The sequence below is a fragment of the Crotalus tigris genome, unplaced genomic scaffold (genome assembly GCF_016545835.1).
Source record: "Crotalus tigris isolate CLP2741 ecotype Arizona unplaced genomic scaffold, ASM1654583v1 scf7180000017622.5263843, whole genome shotgun sequence".
In the NCBI taxonomy this organism is placed as follows: domain Eukaryota; kingdom Metazoa; phylum Chordata; class Lepidosauria; order Squamata; family Viperidae; genus Crotalus; species Crotalus tigris.
Genome location: NW_024096517.1, coordinates 3,877,897 through 3,895,971, shown reverse-complemented (window position 1 = coordinate 3,895,971; position 18,075 = coordinate 3,877,897). Strand labels below are relative to the sequence as shown.

The 18,075-nt window shown below is 44.5% G+C and overlaps 2 protein-coding genes across 2 annotated transcripts; one reads left to right on the top strand and one right to left on the bottom strand.

The window, feature by feature from the left end:
* Positions 1–2,103: 2,103 nt before the first annotated feature.
* Positions 2,104–11,494, top strand: FUNDC2 (FUN14 domain containing 2). The gene is made up of 5 exons (XM_039331370.1): positions 2,104–2,284; positions 7,019–7,169; positions 8,009–8,084; positions 9,075–9,212; positions 10,336–11,494. The coding sequence occupies exons 1-5, from the start codon at positions 2,119–2,121 to the stop codon at positions 10,411–10,413; spliced, it is 609 nt and encodes a 202-aa protein (XP_039187304.1). The 5' UTR covers positions 2,104–2,118; the 3' UTR covers positions 10,414–11,494.
* Positions 11,495–12,739: 1,245 nt separating this feature from the next.
* CMC4 (C-X9-C motif containing 4) lies at positions 12,740–18,067 on the bottom strand. The gene is made up of 3 exons (XM_039331357.1): positions 17,109–18,067; positions 16,896–16,963; positions 12,740–15,491 (listed from the first exon to the last, which is right to left on the bottom strand). Exons 1-3 carry the CDS (start codon positions 17,165–17,167, stop codon positions 15,322–15,324), a joined length of 297 nt encoding a protein of 98 aa, XP_039187291.1. The 5' UTR covers positions 17,168–18,067; the 3' UTR covers positions 12,740–15,321.
* Between the last annotated feature and the right edge of the window lie 8 nt (positions 18,068–18,075).

Below are 18,075 nucleotides of genomic sequence, written 5' to 3'. Positions count from 1 at the left end.
CCCGTGTCTTGGGATGTCAGAATGGTCTTGTGGGTTTATGGCTAGAGCTGATATGTTGCTCGGTAGCCAGAGCATCTGGCTGGAGTATCTGAGCAATGGTCCATGTTGGGCCACTGCAGGCAAGCTTTGATTGTTGGTACAGTTAAATCCAGCTGCTCAAGATGCTGGAATTTCTAGATCAGGAACCAGATAATTCTGCCTGCTGTTGTAAATTTCCAGATGACCTGGGTTAAATCAGCAAGGTTTGGGGGCTCCATTCCACTTACTCAGACCTGTTGGAGAAAGGAATGAAGTTTGAGTAAACAGGAGTGGGGGGGGGGAATTACATAGGCAGCTGATATCTCTGTTGAGTTAGCATTTTGATCTTATCTTAATTTAATTTTGTTTGAATTTATCTTGATTTTATTTTAAATTTAATTTAAATATCCAATTTGGATTTAAGGGCTAAAGATTGTTGAATTCTAAGCATAAGCAGAAGGTCCATTTGCTGGGATTGGTGTGGAGGGGAAGTCTACTCCTTTTGTTTCAAAGTTAAAGCAGACCTTGTTGAAGTGTCTTCCACACAACCTCTAGATAATAACTTAAGGCATAATTTTTTAGATGTTAACCAAGCTTATACATATCTATCCTCTTGAGGGATTTTCAATCGACCAAGCAACATTTGTTCATGGGCAATCATGGTTTATTTTCTCCTTCCAAGTTGAATAGCCTGATGAGCTCACAGGAAGAGGCTAGCACTTAATGATGGTGCCCCGACTTTGCCAGAAAAAAAATTGTCATTCATATTTTTGAAATCCATCGCTGTTATTTTTCAGAACTGTACCATCTCTTCTGGGACTTAGGAAGTCAGCATCTACTACAAGCTTTTTAGAAATGCCAGGGCAGGAACTACTGACTTTCTTCTGCCAAGCGGTCTCTCTTTTTAACCATGGATGTTTATTTGTTGTTTTTGTTCCAAAAGCAATGGAGGAAACTCCAGATCCTGATGTAAACAGGCTGCTCAGTAATTGGTGTAGGATCTGTCCAATAATACCAACAGCTACATCTGATTACTGGGTCTCCTGTGGCATCGCAGCCTACTGCAATCTTCAACCCTTGAGACACCCAACAACCGGATTTGTTCCTTCCAGGAGTCATTTTTCTACCCATGTGTTTCTCAACCTCCAAGCAAGGAAAGAGGGACAAATTTAAGAAATGTGTCCCATCCACCGTCCCATTGGCATCCATGGCAGCCACTCATGCTTTATTTTACAGGCTGTTGAATAAGTCAACTTAAGCGCCCTGCATCCCTGGTCCTGATGCTAGAAACCCATTTAATAATTGGTATTATTCTCAGTTAGATACCCTTGTAGAAGGAAAAAGTAATTCTTCCTTTCTCACAGGATACTACACTAAAATCTTTTTTGTGTTGCACAGGCCAGGACTTGCAAACGTCATAATGTTGCAATAAATTAACTTTTTCAAAGAATGTTGCTTTGCCTTATTTACTTTCCCACGGCAGCGTGTAGATATTGTGGAATGTTATTTGGATCTGGCTGGGGCCTTTTAATGAAATTGGATGGCATTGGTAATTCTACCAATTGCATAAATCATTCCACACATTAATGGTACTTTTTGAGAGCTGAATGCAATGAAATTTCATTTTAATGTATGCTGAAAGTGACTATTCTATTCTATTCTATTCTATTCCATTCTATTCTATCTGTTCTATTCTGCTCTATTCTATTATTCTATTCTATTTGTGTCAAAGTTTTTTTTAAAAAACTCTGCATATGCTCTGAGCCACGCTATTTCACTGAGGCTGCTGCCTGGTTCATTGCACAGTAAGGAGGGCATTCAGCGGCACAGGGCGGTGAAGTGGGGAAAAAAAAAAAAACCCTCTGCACACGATCAGAGACACCATTTCGCCCCGATCCGGGTTCAGCCCCGCTTTCCTAGCACCGAGGGGGGCGGAGCCCAGCCCGATGACGCCACAACCCCACCCCCGTCAAGCCCCGCCCACGCGGCCGTCGCCTAGGTGACCCACAAAAAAAAAAGCGCCGCGTCTGCCGGGGCGGCGCGTGCTAGTCGGGTCCCTCCACGCGCAGGCAAGAGCGCGCATGCGCCCGCCGGAGCGCGATGGAGGGGTCCGCCTACCCGGGGGAGGAGGAAGAGGAGGAGGAGCTGGAGCCGCCCTACGGCCGCGGCGCCCACTCGTGCTCCTCCCTCATCCGCCTCGAGCAGGAGGCCAAGCGCAGGAAGCGGGCGCAGCAGCAGCAGCGATGCCTCTACACCATCATGCCAGGTGAGGGCCTCCCGCCGGCCCCTTTCCTCCCCCTCCCTCCCTCCCTCCCTCCGCCGTTCGGGGGGGGTAAAGGAGTGACGTCACCGCGGGAGGGGGAGGAGGGTCTTCGGCTGGCTCCGCCCCCTTAGGCTTTCCCTTTACCCCCCCCCTTGAGGATGAGTTGGCTTTGCTGGTGCCTTCTGCACCTGTTGGGACTCCCTTACCCATCTTCCCCGGCCTCTGGGAGGGAGGACCGCACGCCTCTACCCCTGCTGGCTGGTCCTACCTTACAGGGGTGTCAGGAAGATGCCCCGGGGGGCGGGGAACGGAATCAGGGAGGTTCCCTTGAAAGCTGCTGGAGGAAATCCATTTCCATGGATGGTTCCAGAGAGGCATTGAAATTATTATTATTATTACTATTATTATTACTTTTATTTTACTGTTATTACTAGTATACTATTATTATTATAATTATTACTGTATTTTTTAAAAAAATCCCTGGCTGGGCAATTCTGGGAGTTGAAGTCCACCTGGCTTAAAGTTGCCAGGTTGGAGAAAAAACACTGAAGTAGATAATTATTATTATTATTATTAGTAGTAGTAGTAGTAGTAATAATAATGATAATATAATAAAGTTGGAAAGTACCTTGGAGGCCATCTAGTCCAACCCCTAGGAAACCCTATACCGTTTTGGACAAATGGCTGTCCATTTGTGGTCCTAAATTTGAACACCCCTTGCTTGTGCTACTCTGAGATGCCTAATAGTTTATTTGGCATCATCTTACTATTTTTCTTTAAAAAAAAAAAAAAAGCTCCTCTCCACTAATGTGTACTTAATATATTACTATATCCCACTTTATTGTGTACATTTGTACAACATCACAATTAAGCATCCGGGGAGGTTGTTTTGCATTTATTTAATTGCCCAGAGATTTCTCATGGCAACTCAGAACATTCCCTGACTCATTTCACCTCACCATAACTCTCTAGGGCAGCCGTCCTTAAGTTGCAGGCAATTGCCCCAAAGGGGTAATTGGTACATATCCTGCAGGAAATTGGAGCAATTTAGAATGGACCCAATTTGGGACTGCTGCTGCCAAGACCCTTGTTTAAACAAATTGTGTGTATGCACACAAACGCGTGTTGGGAGTAATGACAGTATTTGAGACCAGGAAAAGGGATAATTGGATCAAACCATTTAGAAACCACTGCTCCAGGGAGTTCTAGGTTTCCTTTATACAGGTCTTGTGTAGTTAATATTAGTTGTGTTGATCCAGAACTGTGATGTCCTGTTTGTGGCTTTGCCACATCCAAAGTGGGGTTGGAATTGGGAAGAAGAAGCAGCCACCATCAGTTCAGGACTTCCCTAAAGCCCTGTTCATTCTTAAGTCTGTTTCAACTCGGCTCTCGGATTTGTAGCTGGAAATAACAAAAGCCTTCACTTTGCTTTTATTGCACTCCCCGCTCATCCTTTTGGCTTGTACAGTAAAAATAAAACGGGCCTATTTTCCTTAGTGATTCAAAAACCATGTTTGGTGAGATGTTGCTGTCCTTTGCATTAACCCAGCCCTATCCTTTTCAGAAATTTATTTTACTTATTTATATGTACATTTTCCTTTTGGGTGGGGGAAGGGCTCAAAAGGATTGCTCAGACAGTCCTGCCGAGTGTGTTTCGTTGAGAGAGTGTGACTGATGATCAAATGTTACTCATCTGTGTGTATAAATGGGGCATCTGACGTACGGTAGCCTGCATCCTAGGTATCAGTTTACACAGACCTTGGCTGCACTAAAAAATACTGCTCTTGAAAATTTCTCCACTCAGCTAACTTACAGGTTGGGTTCTTCATATGATTTAGCTGGAGACTAAGCATATGAAGAGGGAGTCAAGCTATTTTCCAAAGCGCCTGAGGGCAGGACAAGAAGCAATGGATGAAAACTAATCAAAGAGAGAAGCAACCTAGAACTAAGGAAGAATTTCCTGACAGTTAGGACAATTAACCAATGGAACAACCTGCCTCCAGAAGCTGTGAATGCTCCAACATTGGAAGTCTTTAAGAAGAGACTGGACAGCCATTTGTCCGAAATGGTATAGGGTTACCTGCCTCACCAGGAGGTTGGACTAGATGACCTCCAAGGTCCCTTCCAACTTTATTATTATTATTATTATGGATCATCGCACAGTCAGCCAGATGTTCAGACTGGATTTGGCATTTTGTCTACCTCTCAAGTCCTTACCCAGGACCTGGGATAGGCAGATGTGGATGTTTGATGGTATTACAGGTATCGTCGCAGGATGAACGATACCTGTATTATTATTATTATTATTATTATTATTATTATTATTATTATTTTAGACTGCTTGCAGGAATTGAGCATGGCTAGTCTAGAGAAAAGAAGGACTAGAGGCGACATGATGGTGTGCAAATGTTTGAGGGGCTGCCACAAAGAAGCGTGTGTGTGTGTGTGTGTGTGTGTCAACCTATTTTCCATAGCACCAGAAGACAGAAGTAAGAAGTATGGTGGAAGCTCATTAAAAGAGAGAAGCAACCTAGAACTAAGGAGACATTTCTGACAGTTACAACAATTAATCAGCATAATGATTTGCTTCCAAAAGTTGTGGGTGCTCCATCACTGGAGGTTTTTATGAAAAGACTGGACAGCCACTTGTCTGAAATGATATAGGACAGTGGTTCTCAACCTTTTTAATGCCGCAACCCCCAACCGGTCGTAAGTCGAGGACTACTCAACTGGTGCAGTACCGTTTGCAGAATGGGGCTTTTGGCGGGCTCAGCAGGGCAGAGAGAGCCTGGACAATTCCTATTGGCTTTTGAAAACCAATAGAATTAGACTCTATTCAAGAGAGTCTATTCTATTGGCTTTCAAAAGCCAATAGAATAAAAGGGAGTAGCACAGCTAAGGAAAAGAGGAAAAAAATGGCAGACTGCGTTGTTTGGCGACCCCCGTGAAATGGTCGTTTGACCCCAAATGGGGTCCCGACCCACAGGTTGAGAACCGCTGGTATAGGGTCTCCTGCTTGAGCAGGGGGCTGGACTAGAAGACCTCTAAGGTCCCTTCCAACTCTGTTCTTCTCTTAAGTTCTGTTTAAAAAAGCAGAGGTTCTCAATATGCCTCTTTGTGATTTTGCAGCTTGAAAGTAGATTGTGGGAAGCAGTTCAAAATCCACGATTTTGAGTAATATCTTTAATAGCGACAGACCAAAGCAGAATAAAAGAATGTGCAATCTTCCAAATTCTTCAGAACACCTAATTTTTCTTTTCTTTTTCTGTTGTTCCGGTGCACCTTCTTTTTCTCTAGTGTTTTCCTGTTTTTCTTTTTTTTATAAATTTTATCTTTGGCAGAAGTGTAACAAAGTATATTTTTAAAAAAACAAGCTACAGAGGGAAGGAAAGATGCATAGCAAGAAATACAAAACTAACACAATACATTAGGTCATTTGCAACGAACAATACAGCAAGTTTAAAACCATTAAAAATTGTGGTAATGAGATCAATATCAAGAACTCATTTGACAAATTTTAGAACATGCTAATTTAGATTTATTTATTGCAGCTAAATAATTTCTTATTGAAAACCAAAGGGAAAACAAGCACAATGCAAAACAGCTCAAAGCTGCACTCTTTAACTAATAGTAATTCTAAACTAAAAGACAGTGATTCCTTTTATTGTTTCAGAAGTTTCTGGATTTCAGTTCACATTAATTTTCAGTATACATAGTTTTGGATGTAATGTTTTGGAAAGCAAAGTAGCGAATGAATAGAATAGAATAAAATAAAAATAGGAATGGAATGGTAATAGAATAGAATAGAATAGAATAGAATAGAATAGAATAGAATAGAATCTTTAAATGTACACTAATCAGCATACATTAAAATAAAATTTTGTTGCATTCAGCTCTCAAAAAATGAAACTTTGTTTCCATTCTGGTTATTAATATATTTGCATTCCATGTTAGTGGATACAAATAAACTCTACAACAACAACAACAAATTGTATCTTATGAATTGTGTTCTGGAAAACACAAACATTTGTGTACTCTTGAGCTATTTAGTTGGTCCTCATTAAGTATTCAGCATTTCTGATTTTTCTCTGTCCCCATGGCTTGTATTTTTTGTTGTTTTTGTTGTTGTTGTTATGAGCTAACACTTTCTGGAAGGAAGTTCAGATGAAAAGTTCTTTTCTGTAATACTGGGCTTTGCACCCAATACAATTGCAGTCATTGTTATTTAAGATGATAATAACTGAACATGTTTAACAGAAACAGATGTACAATGTTAGAACTGGAAAGTGCCATTTAGAAGAGCCTATGAAATAAGTCAACATATTTATTGCAGTTCTCCAAGCTCCTCTGTCTACATTCATCTCTATTAAATTTATACATTTATAGACAGACATAATAGAGATATTGTAACTCCTGATAGTCAGCAGTGAGTTAGCTTGCAATGCTGCATTCTAACCACTGCACCAACATGGCTAAAATATGCTAGGCTAAAATATACTTGGCTTGTTTGTGATTGGATTATGATTTATTAATATTCTTGCCAGTGAGGCAAATCATTGCTTTTTTCCCCCCAAATGATGTCATTTTTTATTTGCTCCATAAATTATGGGGAACAATCCATGGATGAGAGCAGGGTGTGAATTGCATTTGTGAAAGTAGCGTCTGCCATTTCATTTCTTTTTGCATTTTATTATTATTTTTTTTAATCACCTTATGATTTTTACCCTGATTTTTCAGGGAGGCAGAATAGTGATGAGGATGTGCTGGACCTGGCTGAATACACAAAGAATCAACCGTGGTGGCGCAAACTATTTGGGCCGAGTTCAACGTCCAGTGAAGAAAAATACAACGTGGCCACCCAGCTGGCGATTGGAGGCGTCACGGGATGGTGAGGCTGCTCCGTGTGCTGGTTGTCCTCAGATTGAATGATGGGTGAGAGATGACAGGGACTGGCCCAGGGTCACCCAGCGGCTTCATTCCCAAGGCAGGATTAGAACTCACTGTCTCCTGGCGATTAGCCCAAAGTCACCCAGCTGCCTTTCATGACTAAGGCGGGATTATGATTCCCAGTCTCCTGGCGATTGGCCCAAAGTCACCAGCCGCCTTTCATGGCTAAGGCGGGACTAGGATTCCCAATCTCCTGGTGATTGGCCCAAAGTCACTCAGCCAGCTTTCATACCTAAGGCGGGAGTAGAACTCACAATCTCCTCCCGATTGGCCCAAAGTCACCCAGTTAGCTTTCATCCTTAAGGTGGAACTCCTGGGGATTGGCCCGCTTTTCATGCCTAAGATCAGGGGTAGGCAACCTTGGCTCTTTTATGACTCGGTAGACTTCAACTCCCAGAAGTCCTGAGCCAGCATGGCTCAGCTTGGAAACCTCTCCCTTTCCCCTCAGCATGGCTGGCTCAGGAATTCTGGGAGTTGAAGTCCACGAGTCATAAAAGAGCCAAGGTTGCCTACCTCTGGCCTAGGCCGCTTTATGACTCGTGGACTTCAACTCCCAGAATTCCTGAGCCAGCCTGGCTCAGCCTGGAAACCTCCCTTTCTCCTCAGCATGGCTGACTCAGGAATTCTGGGAGTTGAAGTCCACAAGTCATAAACGAGCCAAGGTTGTCCACCCCTGCCTAAGATGGAACTTCTGGGTCCTCAGCTGGTGCTTGAACCATGACATCAAACTGACTCTCCTCTAGCCTGGTTTTGTTTGACACTCTCCCTTTGGATTCACAGGTGCACCGGGTTCATCTTCCAGAAGGTTGGCAAACTAGCAGCGACAGCAGTGGGCGGGGGCTTCTTCTTGCTTCAGGTGGGTTCTTGCTTGGGCTTGGGTTGATAGGCAGCCCAAGGGGAATCCCATCTGTCTTCAGCATGTTTTATCTCGGCAGTGATAGAAATTAGGATAGTTTAATAGAGCCTTACGTCCCTTGCATTTTTGAGTTGGCCGTGTAGCACATTCAGATGTGACATACTCCCCTTTTACTGCAGAACTTCCTTATAGACATATTCAGGTCAGGGACAGCCTCATGCTATTGTGTGTCATGGGATACCCTGCTGTTCCCGATGGGACAGCTTTGCTTGTAGAGATTGGGAACAGAGAACAGGTGGTTCTTCCTGTCTTTCAATAACATCGGGGCAGTTGCCGAGGGATCTTTCGTACCGCAACCAGTTTTGCAGTTTGATTAGCTATAGAGGGTGGCATCCATTGGAGCAGCCTGCAAGGGTCAGGGAGTTGAGATCCTGCTCTGCAGTAGTCCCGCTCCTTCCTGGGCAGAAAATGTCCGCCGTGCATGCCTTTCTTCCTTTGTCATGAAGTGAGTCAGCTAGGGCAGGGGTAGGCAACCTTGGCTCTTTTATGACTCATGGACTTCAACTCCCAGAATTCCTGATCCAGCATGGCTCAGCTTGGAAACTTCTCCCTTTCCCCTCAGCATAGCTGGCTCAGAAATTCTGGGAAAGTCCACGAGTCATAAAAGAGCCAAGGTTGCCTACCCCTGTCCTAAGTCCTCCTGTTCTAAGCGGTGAGCCTCCTAGACCAGGGTAGGCAACCTTGGCTCCTTCATGACTCGTGGACTTCAACTCCCAGAATTCCTCAGCCAGCCTGGCTCAGCTTGGAAACCTCTCTCTTTCCCCTCAGCATGGCTGGCTCAGGAATTCTGGGAGTTGAAGTCCACCAGTCATAAAAAGAGCCAAGGTTGCCTACCCTTGCACTAGGGAAATGAGCAAATGGTCCAGGGAAACCTGGCTTTACGTGCAGACATTTGCTTCATGAAACCTTTCCTCCCCCCCCCCCCTCCAGCTTGCAAACCACACAGGATACATCAAAATCGACTGGAAGATGGTGGAGCGAGATGTAAGCAAAGCTAAGAAGCACCTGAAGTTTTCGGGTAGCACCTCCAGCAAGCTGGCGCCAGAGATGAAGAGCCAATTTGATGAGGTGAGGCTGAAGGCCAAGCCTGTGAAAAGATGGGTTTGGAGAGCTGATTGCTGGGGTGTAGCAAAAAAAACCACGGAATAATTGTGCAGTAAAGAAGGCGAACTGAAGAATTAGGGTGAGCAGTCCGCGGTCCTCCCAGGACTGTGCTTTCCTTCCTAGCTAAGCAACAGTTACACAGCCGTTGAATATCGGCGGCACAGTTTTCTCCAGCATAAAGGCAAGATACCCAGACATAGAATACAGAATAGAGCTGGAAGGGACCTTGGAGGTCTTCTAGTCCAGCCCTCTGCTCAAGCAGGAGAAACTATACCATCTCAGACAGGTGATTGTCTAGCCTCTTCTTGAAGTGGTAGCGGGGGAGGGGAATGAGCTGAACCGGTGGCAGCACTGCACAAGCCTGAGCAAGAGATGGCTGGAACTGCAGGGCTGTCAGGGCTCAGCGGAAGTGCCAGGATCAGCACTTCTTCGGGACTGTCAGGGCTCAGCGGAAGTGCCAGGATCTGCAATAGGCTCCAGCTGGAGCTCAGCGCTGATCCTGGTGCTTCTGCTGAGCCCAGAAGAAGCGCCAATCAGCTGGAATGTTGCAGCATCTCCAGGGTCTTGTGCTTTACATTCAGGTGCTTGGCAACTGATTCATATTTATGACGGTCACATGTCCCAGGGTCATGTGAAGTGACCAAAACCTGCTGCAACCACCCAGCAGACGGGGGGAATAAAAACCAAACACCCCCCACCCCACCCCCGCTGCCAATCCTCAACAGAAATGCTCCCAACAATGAAAATCTCGGACAGGAGGAAGAGCGCGGCCGGGTGGGCAGGCAGGTGTCTTGCTTGGCTGTGGCTCAGGGGGCACTTTTTTCAGGGCCATTGTAACTTTGAACAGTCACTAAGCAAACTGTTGTAAGTCAAGGACTACCTGTACTTCATCACTTTTTTCCTTTTTTTTTTTTTTGGGTCATCAAGTTTTTGACACCTTGCTGGGCGACTGGTGGTACTCGGATGTTGCCATATCCTAAAAGTGGTACAAGTGAAAAGGTTGAAAAGCCCTGTTTTAAAAGCTCTAGCAGTGGAAATACGAAGAGTCCAAGCCCAGCCCCTGTAAATTTTTCCTTTCTCGCTCCAGGCCATCGGTTTTCTGAAGAGGAACGTTCTGCTGTCTGGAGGCTTCGTTGGTGGGTTCTTGCTTGGCATGGCTTCTTAGGAGTCCTGCCCAATCGGCCTTTCCATCTGCTGGTACTGCGCCCATCTTCTGCTTGATTCCTCCAGTGCCCGGTTTGCCCACTGAAGCACTCAGCCTCCTGACTTGCCTTTTTTTTTTTTTTGATACCTGCAAAGTAGCACCTAGAAACACCACCACTAGCCCCCTTTCCCCCCCCCCATTGGTTCCTCCTTTTTTTATTCGATACAGGAGGGAAATTGGATTAATCTTCAGGATGCACTCAATCCCTGCCTGAGATTCCAGAATCTGCAGAATTCCCCTTCCTTCCCACAGCGTTTATTTTTCCCCCTTTCGCTGGCGTAACCTAGACACCTTACTGTGGAAGGGGACCCATAGCATCTGCTTTTGCGTTCACCTTCTCATTAAGGGTCAAGAGAACTTCCTGCACCTCCTCGCAGACCACAGAAGCCAGCAGGTCTACAGGATGGGATGAGAGCATATCCTGAAATAACTGCCATCTAGAAATGGCCGCTGCTTCCTGGCTTCCTGGCAAAGTCGGTGCTTGGGAGCAACTCATCCAAGTTTTTTATTTATACTACAGGATTACTGGAATAATCTGTGGAAACTCTTTTGACTGCTGTGTGGGATTCTCTGTAGTCCTCCATGTCTGACTGGAGGCCTGGAAGACTCGGCAGGGCTGCCTATCAAGGAAAACATCGTTCGTGGTAGCTCTGTGGAGACAGTCAAAGTAAAACTGGCTTCTCCGTGGTGGGGTGGCTGCAGGGTTAGAGTCTGGCGCTTGCAGCTGTTAAGATAAATTCAAGTCTTGGTAGCAACTGCTTGTGAATCACGGGAGTGGGATTATGTGGAGGGTCTCGACTGTCTGGTTCAGAACTCTTGAGCGGTGGGCTGCAGGGTGAAGAGGGAGCTGGGTAGGGGTCCTCCTGCGTCGGAGGATTAATTTTAGCTCAGAGTGAAAGGGGCAGAATTTGTTTCCCTTTATAGCAGTGGTTCTCAATCTTTTTAATGCCGCAACCCCCCCCCAACTGGTCGTTAAGTCGAGGACTACTCAACTGGTGCAGCACCGTTTGCAGAATGGGACTTTTGGCGGGCTCAGCAGGGCAGAGACAGCCTGGACAATTCCTATTGGCTTTTGAAAGCCAATAGAATTAGACTCTATTCAAGAGAGTCTATTCTATTGGCTTTCAAAAATCAATAGAATAAAAGGGAGTAGCACAGCTAAGGAAAAGGGGGGAAAAAATGGCGGACTGCGTTGTTTGGCAACCCCCGTGAAATGGTCGTTCAACCCCAAATGGGGTCCCGACCCACAGGTTGAGAACCACTGCTTTATAGGAATGGATATTGAGCGGAAAGATATAATGCTTTAGGTGTGATTTCTCCTGAGGTTCTCACCATTTTATCCGTGGGATAATGGCATTAGCTCATAGACTCATCCTTTCCCCCCCCCCATCCCTATAAATGCATGCATTATTGAATAGCGGAAAGCTTTCTTGGCCTGCAACTTTTTTCATTGATCTTAGGTAGAACTCTGTGTCATAAAGACTTAACGCCGTCCTTAAGAGTGTTTATAGCAATAGCATTTAAAATTATATACCGCCCTGTAGTACTTGCAACGTTCTCTGGGTGGTTTGGAAGGTAGAAGCGTTATCTGCATGTTGCCCCCATCAATCTGGGCCTTCATTTCACCAGCCTCAGAAGGATGGAAGGCTGAGTCGACCTTCAGCCCTGTCAGGATCGAACTCCTGGCAGTGGGCAGAGTTTGCTTGCAATACTGCATTCTAACCATCATCGGGGCTTATCATCATAGGTGCCCCCAAGGCTCATATGTTTCTAAGAACATACAGGACTATGTTTCACCTTGCGAAAACTCCATCCTCTAGCTTTATGAGACTATCGGAGGAAAACAACCAGCTTGATATTCTGACAACTTAGAATCTCCGGAGTTAAAGGCAGACTTGCTTTCATGGCAAATCACTGATCTCCTGACCTCAACCAAGGCAACAAGAAATTAGTGTTTCTCAAACTTGGCAACTTTTTAAGAAATGAGGATTTTGCCTTCCAGAATTCCCCAGCCAGTATACCTGGGGAGTCCACGTGTCTTAAAAATCGCCAAGTTTGTGAAGCACTGGTCTTGAATAATGGCCTTTCCTAGTAGTTGAGCAAAGATTAAGGGCCTAAATTTGTGACTGCGTGTATTCATACCATGTGTCTTGTGTCATTCCTGCTTCCCAAAGAAAATCTATGATCACTGTAGTCCTTGCGCAGTAGAATTCTGAGCACTTGCAGGACAGGTTTTAACGATTTCAAAGATCCCCAGAACTTCTGGTGAATTTCAGTGAGACTAGAGTCCAGTTTCAAGGTTTTTATTACCTACCAGAAGATGCCTAAAATAATTTCCATGCTAGGAAGTCTTTAAACACAAGAGGGAGCTTGAATAAGCCGACTGACCTATTCGGAAACATGAGAGAATAATGTCACCCTTTGGGGATACAGAATGGATGCAGGAAAAAAAAATATATTTTAAAAGCATTTCAGTAGAAGACATTCAACTGACAGTTCTTTTATATAGCACTTTGGATTTAGTCTTCTGTTTAAATGTTTTTTAAAGATTTTTTTTTCCCCTTGCAGGAACATAAATGGCTCACTTGTCTACAACATTTTAAAACAGATGTGTCTTTCTTCCAGAATCGCACAACTCTTACTTATGATGCAAAGACATAGTTGCTTTGCAATTAGTTACCGTCTATATAATCCAAAGGCACCTTTAGAGATTGAAGTTAAAACATTATAGAAGGTGGGTCAAATTTAATTTAACTGGCTGGGGCACAGTTGCAAAATTGAATACTGAATCCTATCAGCCTTGTGTGTCAGACTTAAGAGGAACCTACGGTTCTAGGTTTTTATACAATATTCAAATGTTTTGAAGTGAGAATTAAATGGTTTTTTGGAGTCTATTTATTCAATCTGTATGCCCTCAGATCTCTTGGAAAATGGAAAATCTCTTAGAAGTGTGAGGTTCATGTATTTTTTCAATTAAGCCTAGAAGAATTAAAAGGAAAAGGTTGAAAAAGATTACGATTGTAATTACTCATAATAATTTTGTCTCGTGTGGCTATTGGTGGTTGCTGAATAGTGGGCAACCTGATGCTTTGTTAATTAGTTTATATGATTGATTAATACCAAATATTCTATTGTATGTCCTATAAGGCAGTGGGCCTATTTCATATACAGATCTCTTTTCTTATAATTTGCAATACAGACATTCATTTTTATTAAGTCCAGGCTGTACCGCAAATAACTGTCCCGCAAATAACTCTTTTCCTGAACTTGGAAAATCCCAGTCAACTCAGATCACAGCTCCATATTATCATTGTCTGGCCTTGAACTGTAACTTGCATGATTCTGGCTGTGCTAGTTGGGGCACACGTCTATATCTGGTTTATACTGGGCTGGCAATAGGAAAACAGGACTCCGTTCTAGAGCACTTTTTATTTTACTTGCAAGAGCTAGAGAATAAGCTCAGAGCCTTGTATATAACAAAACCAGGCACCATTCTGCTGAGCCATAGCCTCTCCCTGCAAACTTCCAACAAATCGGATAACTTCTTCAAGTTACTGAAAGAGAATTGCAGATATAAAATACACATTCTGAGGGTTTTGTGGTTTGACTTCGGCTACTGAATGTCCTGCCTGTGACATTCATCGGATTTGAAATAAGGGGTTATCTCTGCAATTATTTGGACCGCTAGTAACGATGCATTTCTCAGTGACCTAGATTTCACTCTTAAGAGGAGAAACTTAACTTGCTCCTGTCATCCGCAGAATTCTGTCCAAGAAAGGCAATTCAAAATAGGTTCGTTCTCTTGGGCCTTAAGTATTAAGATAACATGACCGTACCCTTGTATGGATTGTGTATTTATTGAATTGCAGCAGCTTATCCCACCAGCTTTGCCAAAGCCCGCTTGTGGCGTACACAACATTGCAGTTATTTTGCGATGGTTTCCAACATGGAGGAGGCACAAGATACAGAACAGCAAGAGTTGTAAAGGGTGCTCCAAATCCCTTGGGAAACATTGGACTAAGTCAGGGTGCTACCCTTAAACATTCCTATTCCATTCACAGAAATGGGATTTCATCTGCATACATAGCAAAAGGTTGAATTTTAAAAAGAATACTCGCAACTCTGGCTTTCCACAAAGTGCCTATTGCTTTACAAGTAGGGAAAGGGGGGGGGGGTAACACAGCACACAAGGTAGCTATCCCTGAAATCAGCTGCTTCTACCACAGCGTTACATAAATCAACATTGTGCAATTGGAGTTGACCGCTACTGAATCAAAGTCCGGAGAACTAGGTGGTTTTGTCTTACCTTTTCCCAATGAGAAAACCTGGCACGTTCGGGTAAACTAATGGGCTAAAAAGCTGGCTCTGTGGGCTTTAGTAGTTGCCAACCTGTTCCTGTCTAGCGGAAAAGGACAACCCTTGAACAGAGCGAGAAACGACCGACTTCACGAGCGTGTAAAGTCTTTGCGTTTCAACAAAGGACCCGCTTTACCTAACCACACACATAACAAAAGATGGCCTGAAATGGGACGCCCAGCCAAACGGCTGGATTTCACCTTCCAGTGGAATATTGCTCTTCTGGACCACAGAACAAATGACACGGACTATTCACAAATCGAGGGGTTCTACTCCAAATCTACTTTACAATAAGGCTACAGCAGTAACATCGTTTTGACAACAAAAGTGCTAGGAGCTCTACTCTTCCGACAGGCGGGCTTGTCGTCTTCGGGTTTCCGTGGGCGTCTGGAAGAGGAGCTGGCTTGCGCTGTGGGAGCAGCCCTCCCATGCAAGAGAATAAATTGAGGTATAGCGCGGTAGCTACGTAGACGGCAGGTAAGGCTGCTCGGCCCTCCCGGAGAAGGGGCGTCCTCAAGACTGCAGAGGGTGAGATTGGTTGGAATCCGGTACCTGCTTCTCTCTCTCTCTTTCCTCCCCCTTAAAACCTGAACAAGAGAGGGATATGCCCTTGGGGTACTGGGCACAACACCGTCTCATCTCCTGGAAGACAGCTTCGCATCTAGATTCCAAGTAGTTGTTTGCTGGAACGAAAGAAGACCCAATGGTGAGTGGTCTGTAGAATGGAAGGTGGGCAGGTAGCATCCCCTTCAAAATAAGCCTATGACCACAAACGAACATGCTCCGCGCCATTTCCAAAAGTCGTTAAGGCAGACATGTCAAACACAAGGCCTGGGGGCCGGATGCGGCCCACGAAGTGGTTTCATGTGGCCCGCGAAGCCATCCTGGAAACAGTGAGGGAATGGCCCCCGCTGCCTTGGCCCTGGCCCAGGCCGGCTGGGAGCCAATGTACAATTTTGTAGTGGCCATCTATGCTGAAACGCATTCAGTCTTAGCTCCACAAGGTTGTCTGGAAACAGCGAGGAACCAGTCCCTGCCTTGTTGGCCCTGCCCCCTAGGTGCATGCTGGGGAGGTGTCACCCTTTGTGAGGAATGAAGAAATGGACCATGCCTTGGCGCTTGCCCCGGTCCCACCCCCTTCTGCCAGAGACCCTCAGATCTGTCCCACTCCTGACCAGGCCCCCACAGGCAACCTTGATGTGAACGATGTAGAGCTGGCCATGCCTACCCAGTAGGCCACACCCACCCTGGGCACACCCATCCGGTGTGGCCCTCAATGAAATTGAGTTTGACACCCCTGCGTTAAGGTCTCCAGAAGATGTCATCAAATTTGCAATTTTTCAACAAGGCAAGGAAACAAAATGACGTTCATGACTGCAGTAACTACGTTTAATGTTAATGCACACAAGTTTAATGGAAATGAGATCGGGATACTTGGGTTTCTTCAAATTTTAGCGGTATCAATACGATATTATACCAAGTCTCCCGCCTTGAGCAGAATGTTGGACTAGAAGACCTTCTAGTTTCTACAATTCTCAGTCTATATCCGGGATGAAGGCTTTAATTACAGGCTACAATTTAAGCTGGCGCTTAAGAATTGCTCGCAGAGCACCAGAAATTCACACAAATATAGACCAGATCTGACCTCTGTAGCGTTTTGTTGTTCTGAAGGGCTTCAACATTATTAAAACACAGCAGGTTGTAAAGGCAAGACTACAAAGTAGAAAATCACAGCAAAAACTATTTCCTCTACCAATTTAGGATAAACGTGAATAGCTAAATTTGGAAGGAAATCTTGTTTACTCCAGAAGCAATTGCTTTCACCTCCACGACCTCAGCAAGCAATTAAAAACTGCACAGGGGCTGCTGGGAAGTCATATGCAGTCTATGGATAGGGGTACAGTTTAAATTATTTCTGCTAATAAGTATGAAGTTTAAAATTAGGCTTTTCTGTCCTCCCCTTTGATGATTATTTTGATTTCGTTGAATCTATATTTTCTAAAGATGCTTTGAAGGGCCTGGAAAAGGCATCTATTTACCTAACAATAATTCAAATGCTACGAAATCAAGAGAAGCCACTTACTTACCTTGCAAACATTTCTGGATTTCACAGGCATGTTTCTTACAGGGGTCTTTTGCAGCCATAATCAGGGAACTAGAACAAAATTCAGAAAGGAAAATATTATCCTGGCAAACTGAAGGGTCAACGTTCCTAAGGCCCTATCTAAAAAAAACAACAACTTTATTTCTCCTCCCATCTATAATTTGGTAATAGAGGATCCAGCCAGTCAAGGATTTACTTCACCCTCTTTACGTCCATTCTCTTGCTCCTGTAAAGGGTTACTTGCCAATCTCCCATGTGTCACTGAGAGAGCTGGCAAGAGTCCAGATGAGTTCTGCCTTCCCCAAAGCTTGCCAAGCAAGAGAGAACATAGAATGGAGACAGTTCTAGGATTACAATGCGCTAACTTGGTTTGCTTAAACCCAAAATAAAATCTGATGGATTCATGCAACAAAACCAAAGATCACCATAACAGTAAATAGACTCATATTGTAAACTAAGTCATAATCAGACTTTGTTAGCTTAGTGTGATAAATAAACCCAGCCAGAGAAAGATGATTTCTCCTTAATAGATCCTGGGATTTATCAACCGCTAAGTTGTTAAGTTCCTTTTCTAAATTTTGGAATGACACTTAGAAAGACACAGCCTTCCCTTATTACGAACCCCATTAAACAAACTTGTTGGATAACATGCACTCAAAGGATGAAAACTAAAAGATTGCATGCGTTGGAGAAATGAGTGGAACTTGAATCATAGTTCCTTGTTCATGAGAGGAAGGAAGGAAGGAAGGAAGGAAGGAAGGAAGGAAGGAAGGAAGGAAGGAAGGAAGGAAGGAAGGAAGGAAGAAAGACATTTTGAAAACTAGATTCTCCCCTCTGAGCCACTGGTCTCGTAAAAACATGTAGGGAACAGTATAACCCCTGGTGATGCTGCCAGAAATTAATAAGATGAAAAACCAAACACACAACATCCTTGGTCGGTAAAAGAACACAGTATTTGTCAAGGCGGTTCATTCAAGGAAGACGTTATGACCTGCTTTACTGGATCAAGACCAGGGTCCATGGGGCCCAGCCATCCATTCTGACCTTCCCCTTGCCCCCCACTCCCCCCAGGCTTCTGGAAGCTCTGCAAGCAGGAGGGCTGAGACCCTTGCCCTTGCTTGTTACTCCGTGGTATTCCGACCAGCTTTCCAGCAGGGAAGGGG

Coding starts and splice junctions, on each gene's coding strand:
- FUNDC2 (XM_039331370.1), top strand. CDS start 2,119: ATGGAGGGGTCCGCCTACCCGGGGGAGGAGGAAGAGGAGGAGGAGCTG. Junction 8,085..9,074: donor GGGGCTTCTTCTTGCTTCAG/GTGGGTTCTTGC, acceptor CCCCCCCTCCAG/CTTGCAAACCACACAGGATA. Junction 9,213..10,335: donor TGAAGAGCCAATTTGATGAG/GTGAGGCTGAAG, acceptor TTCTCGCTCCAG/GCCATCGGTTTTCTGAAGAG.
- CMC4 (XM_039331357.1), bottom strand. CDS start 17,167: ATGGGAGATTGGCAAGTAACCCTTTACAGGAGCAAGAGAATGGACGTA. Junction 16,964..17,108: donor ATGGACGTAAAGAGGGTGAA/GTAAATCCTTGA, acceptor ATTTTGTTCTAG/TTCCCTGATTATGGCTGCAA. Junction 15,492..16,895: donor AATCCAGAAATGTTTGCAAG/GTAAGTAAGTGG, acceptor CTTTCGTTCCAG/CAAACAACTACTTGGAATCT.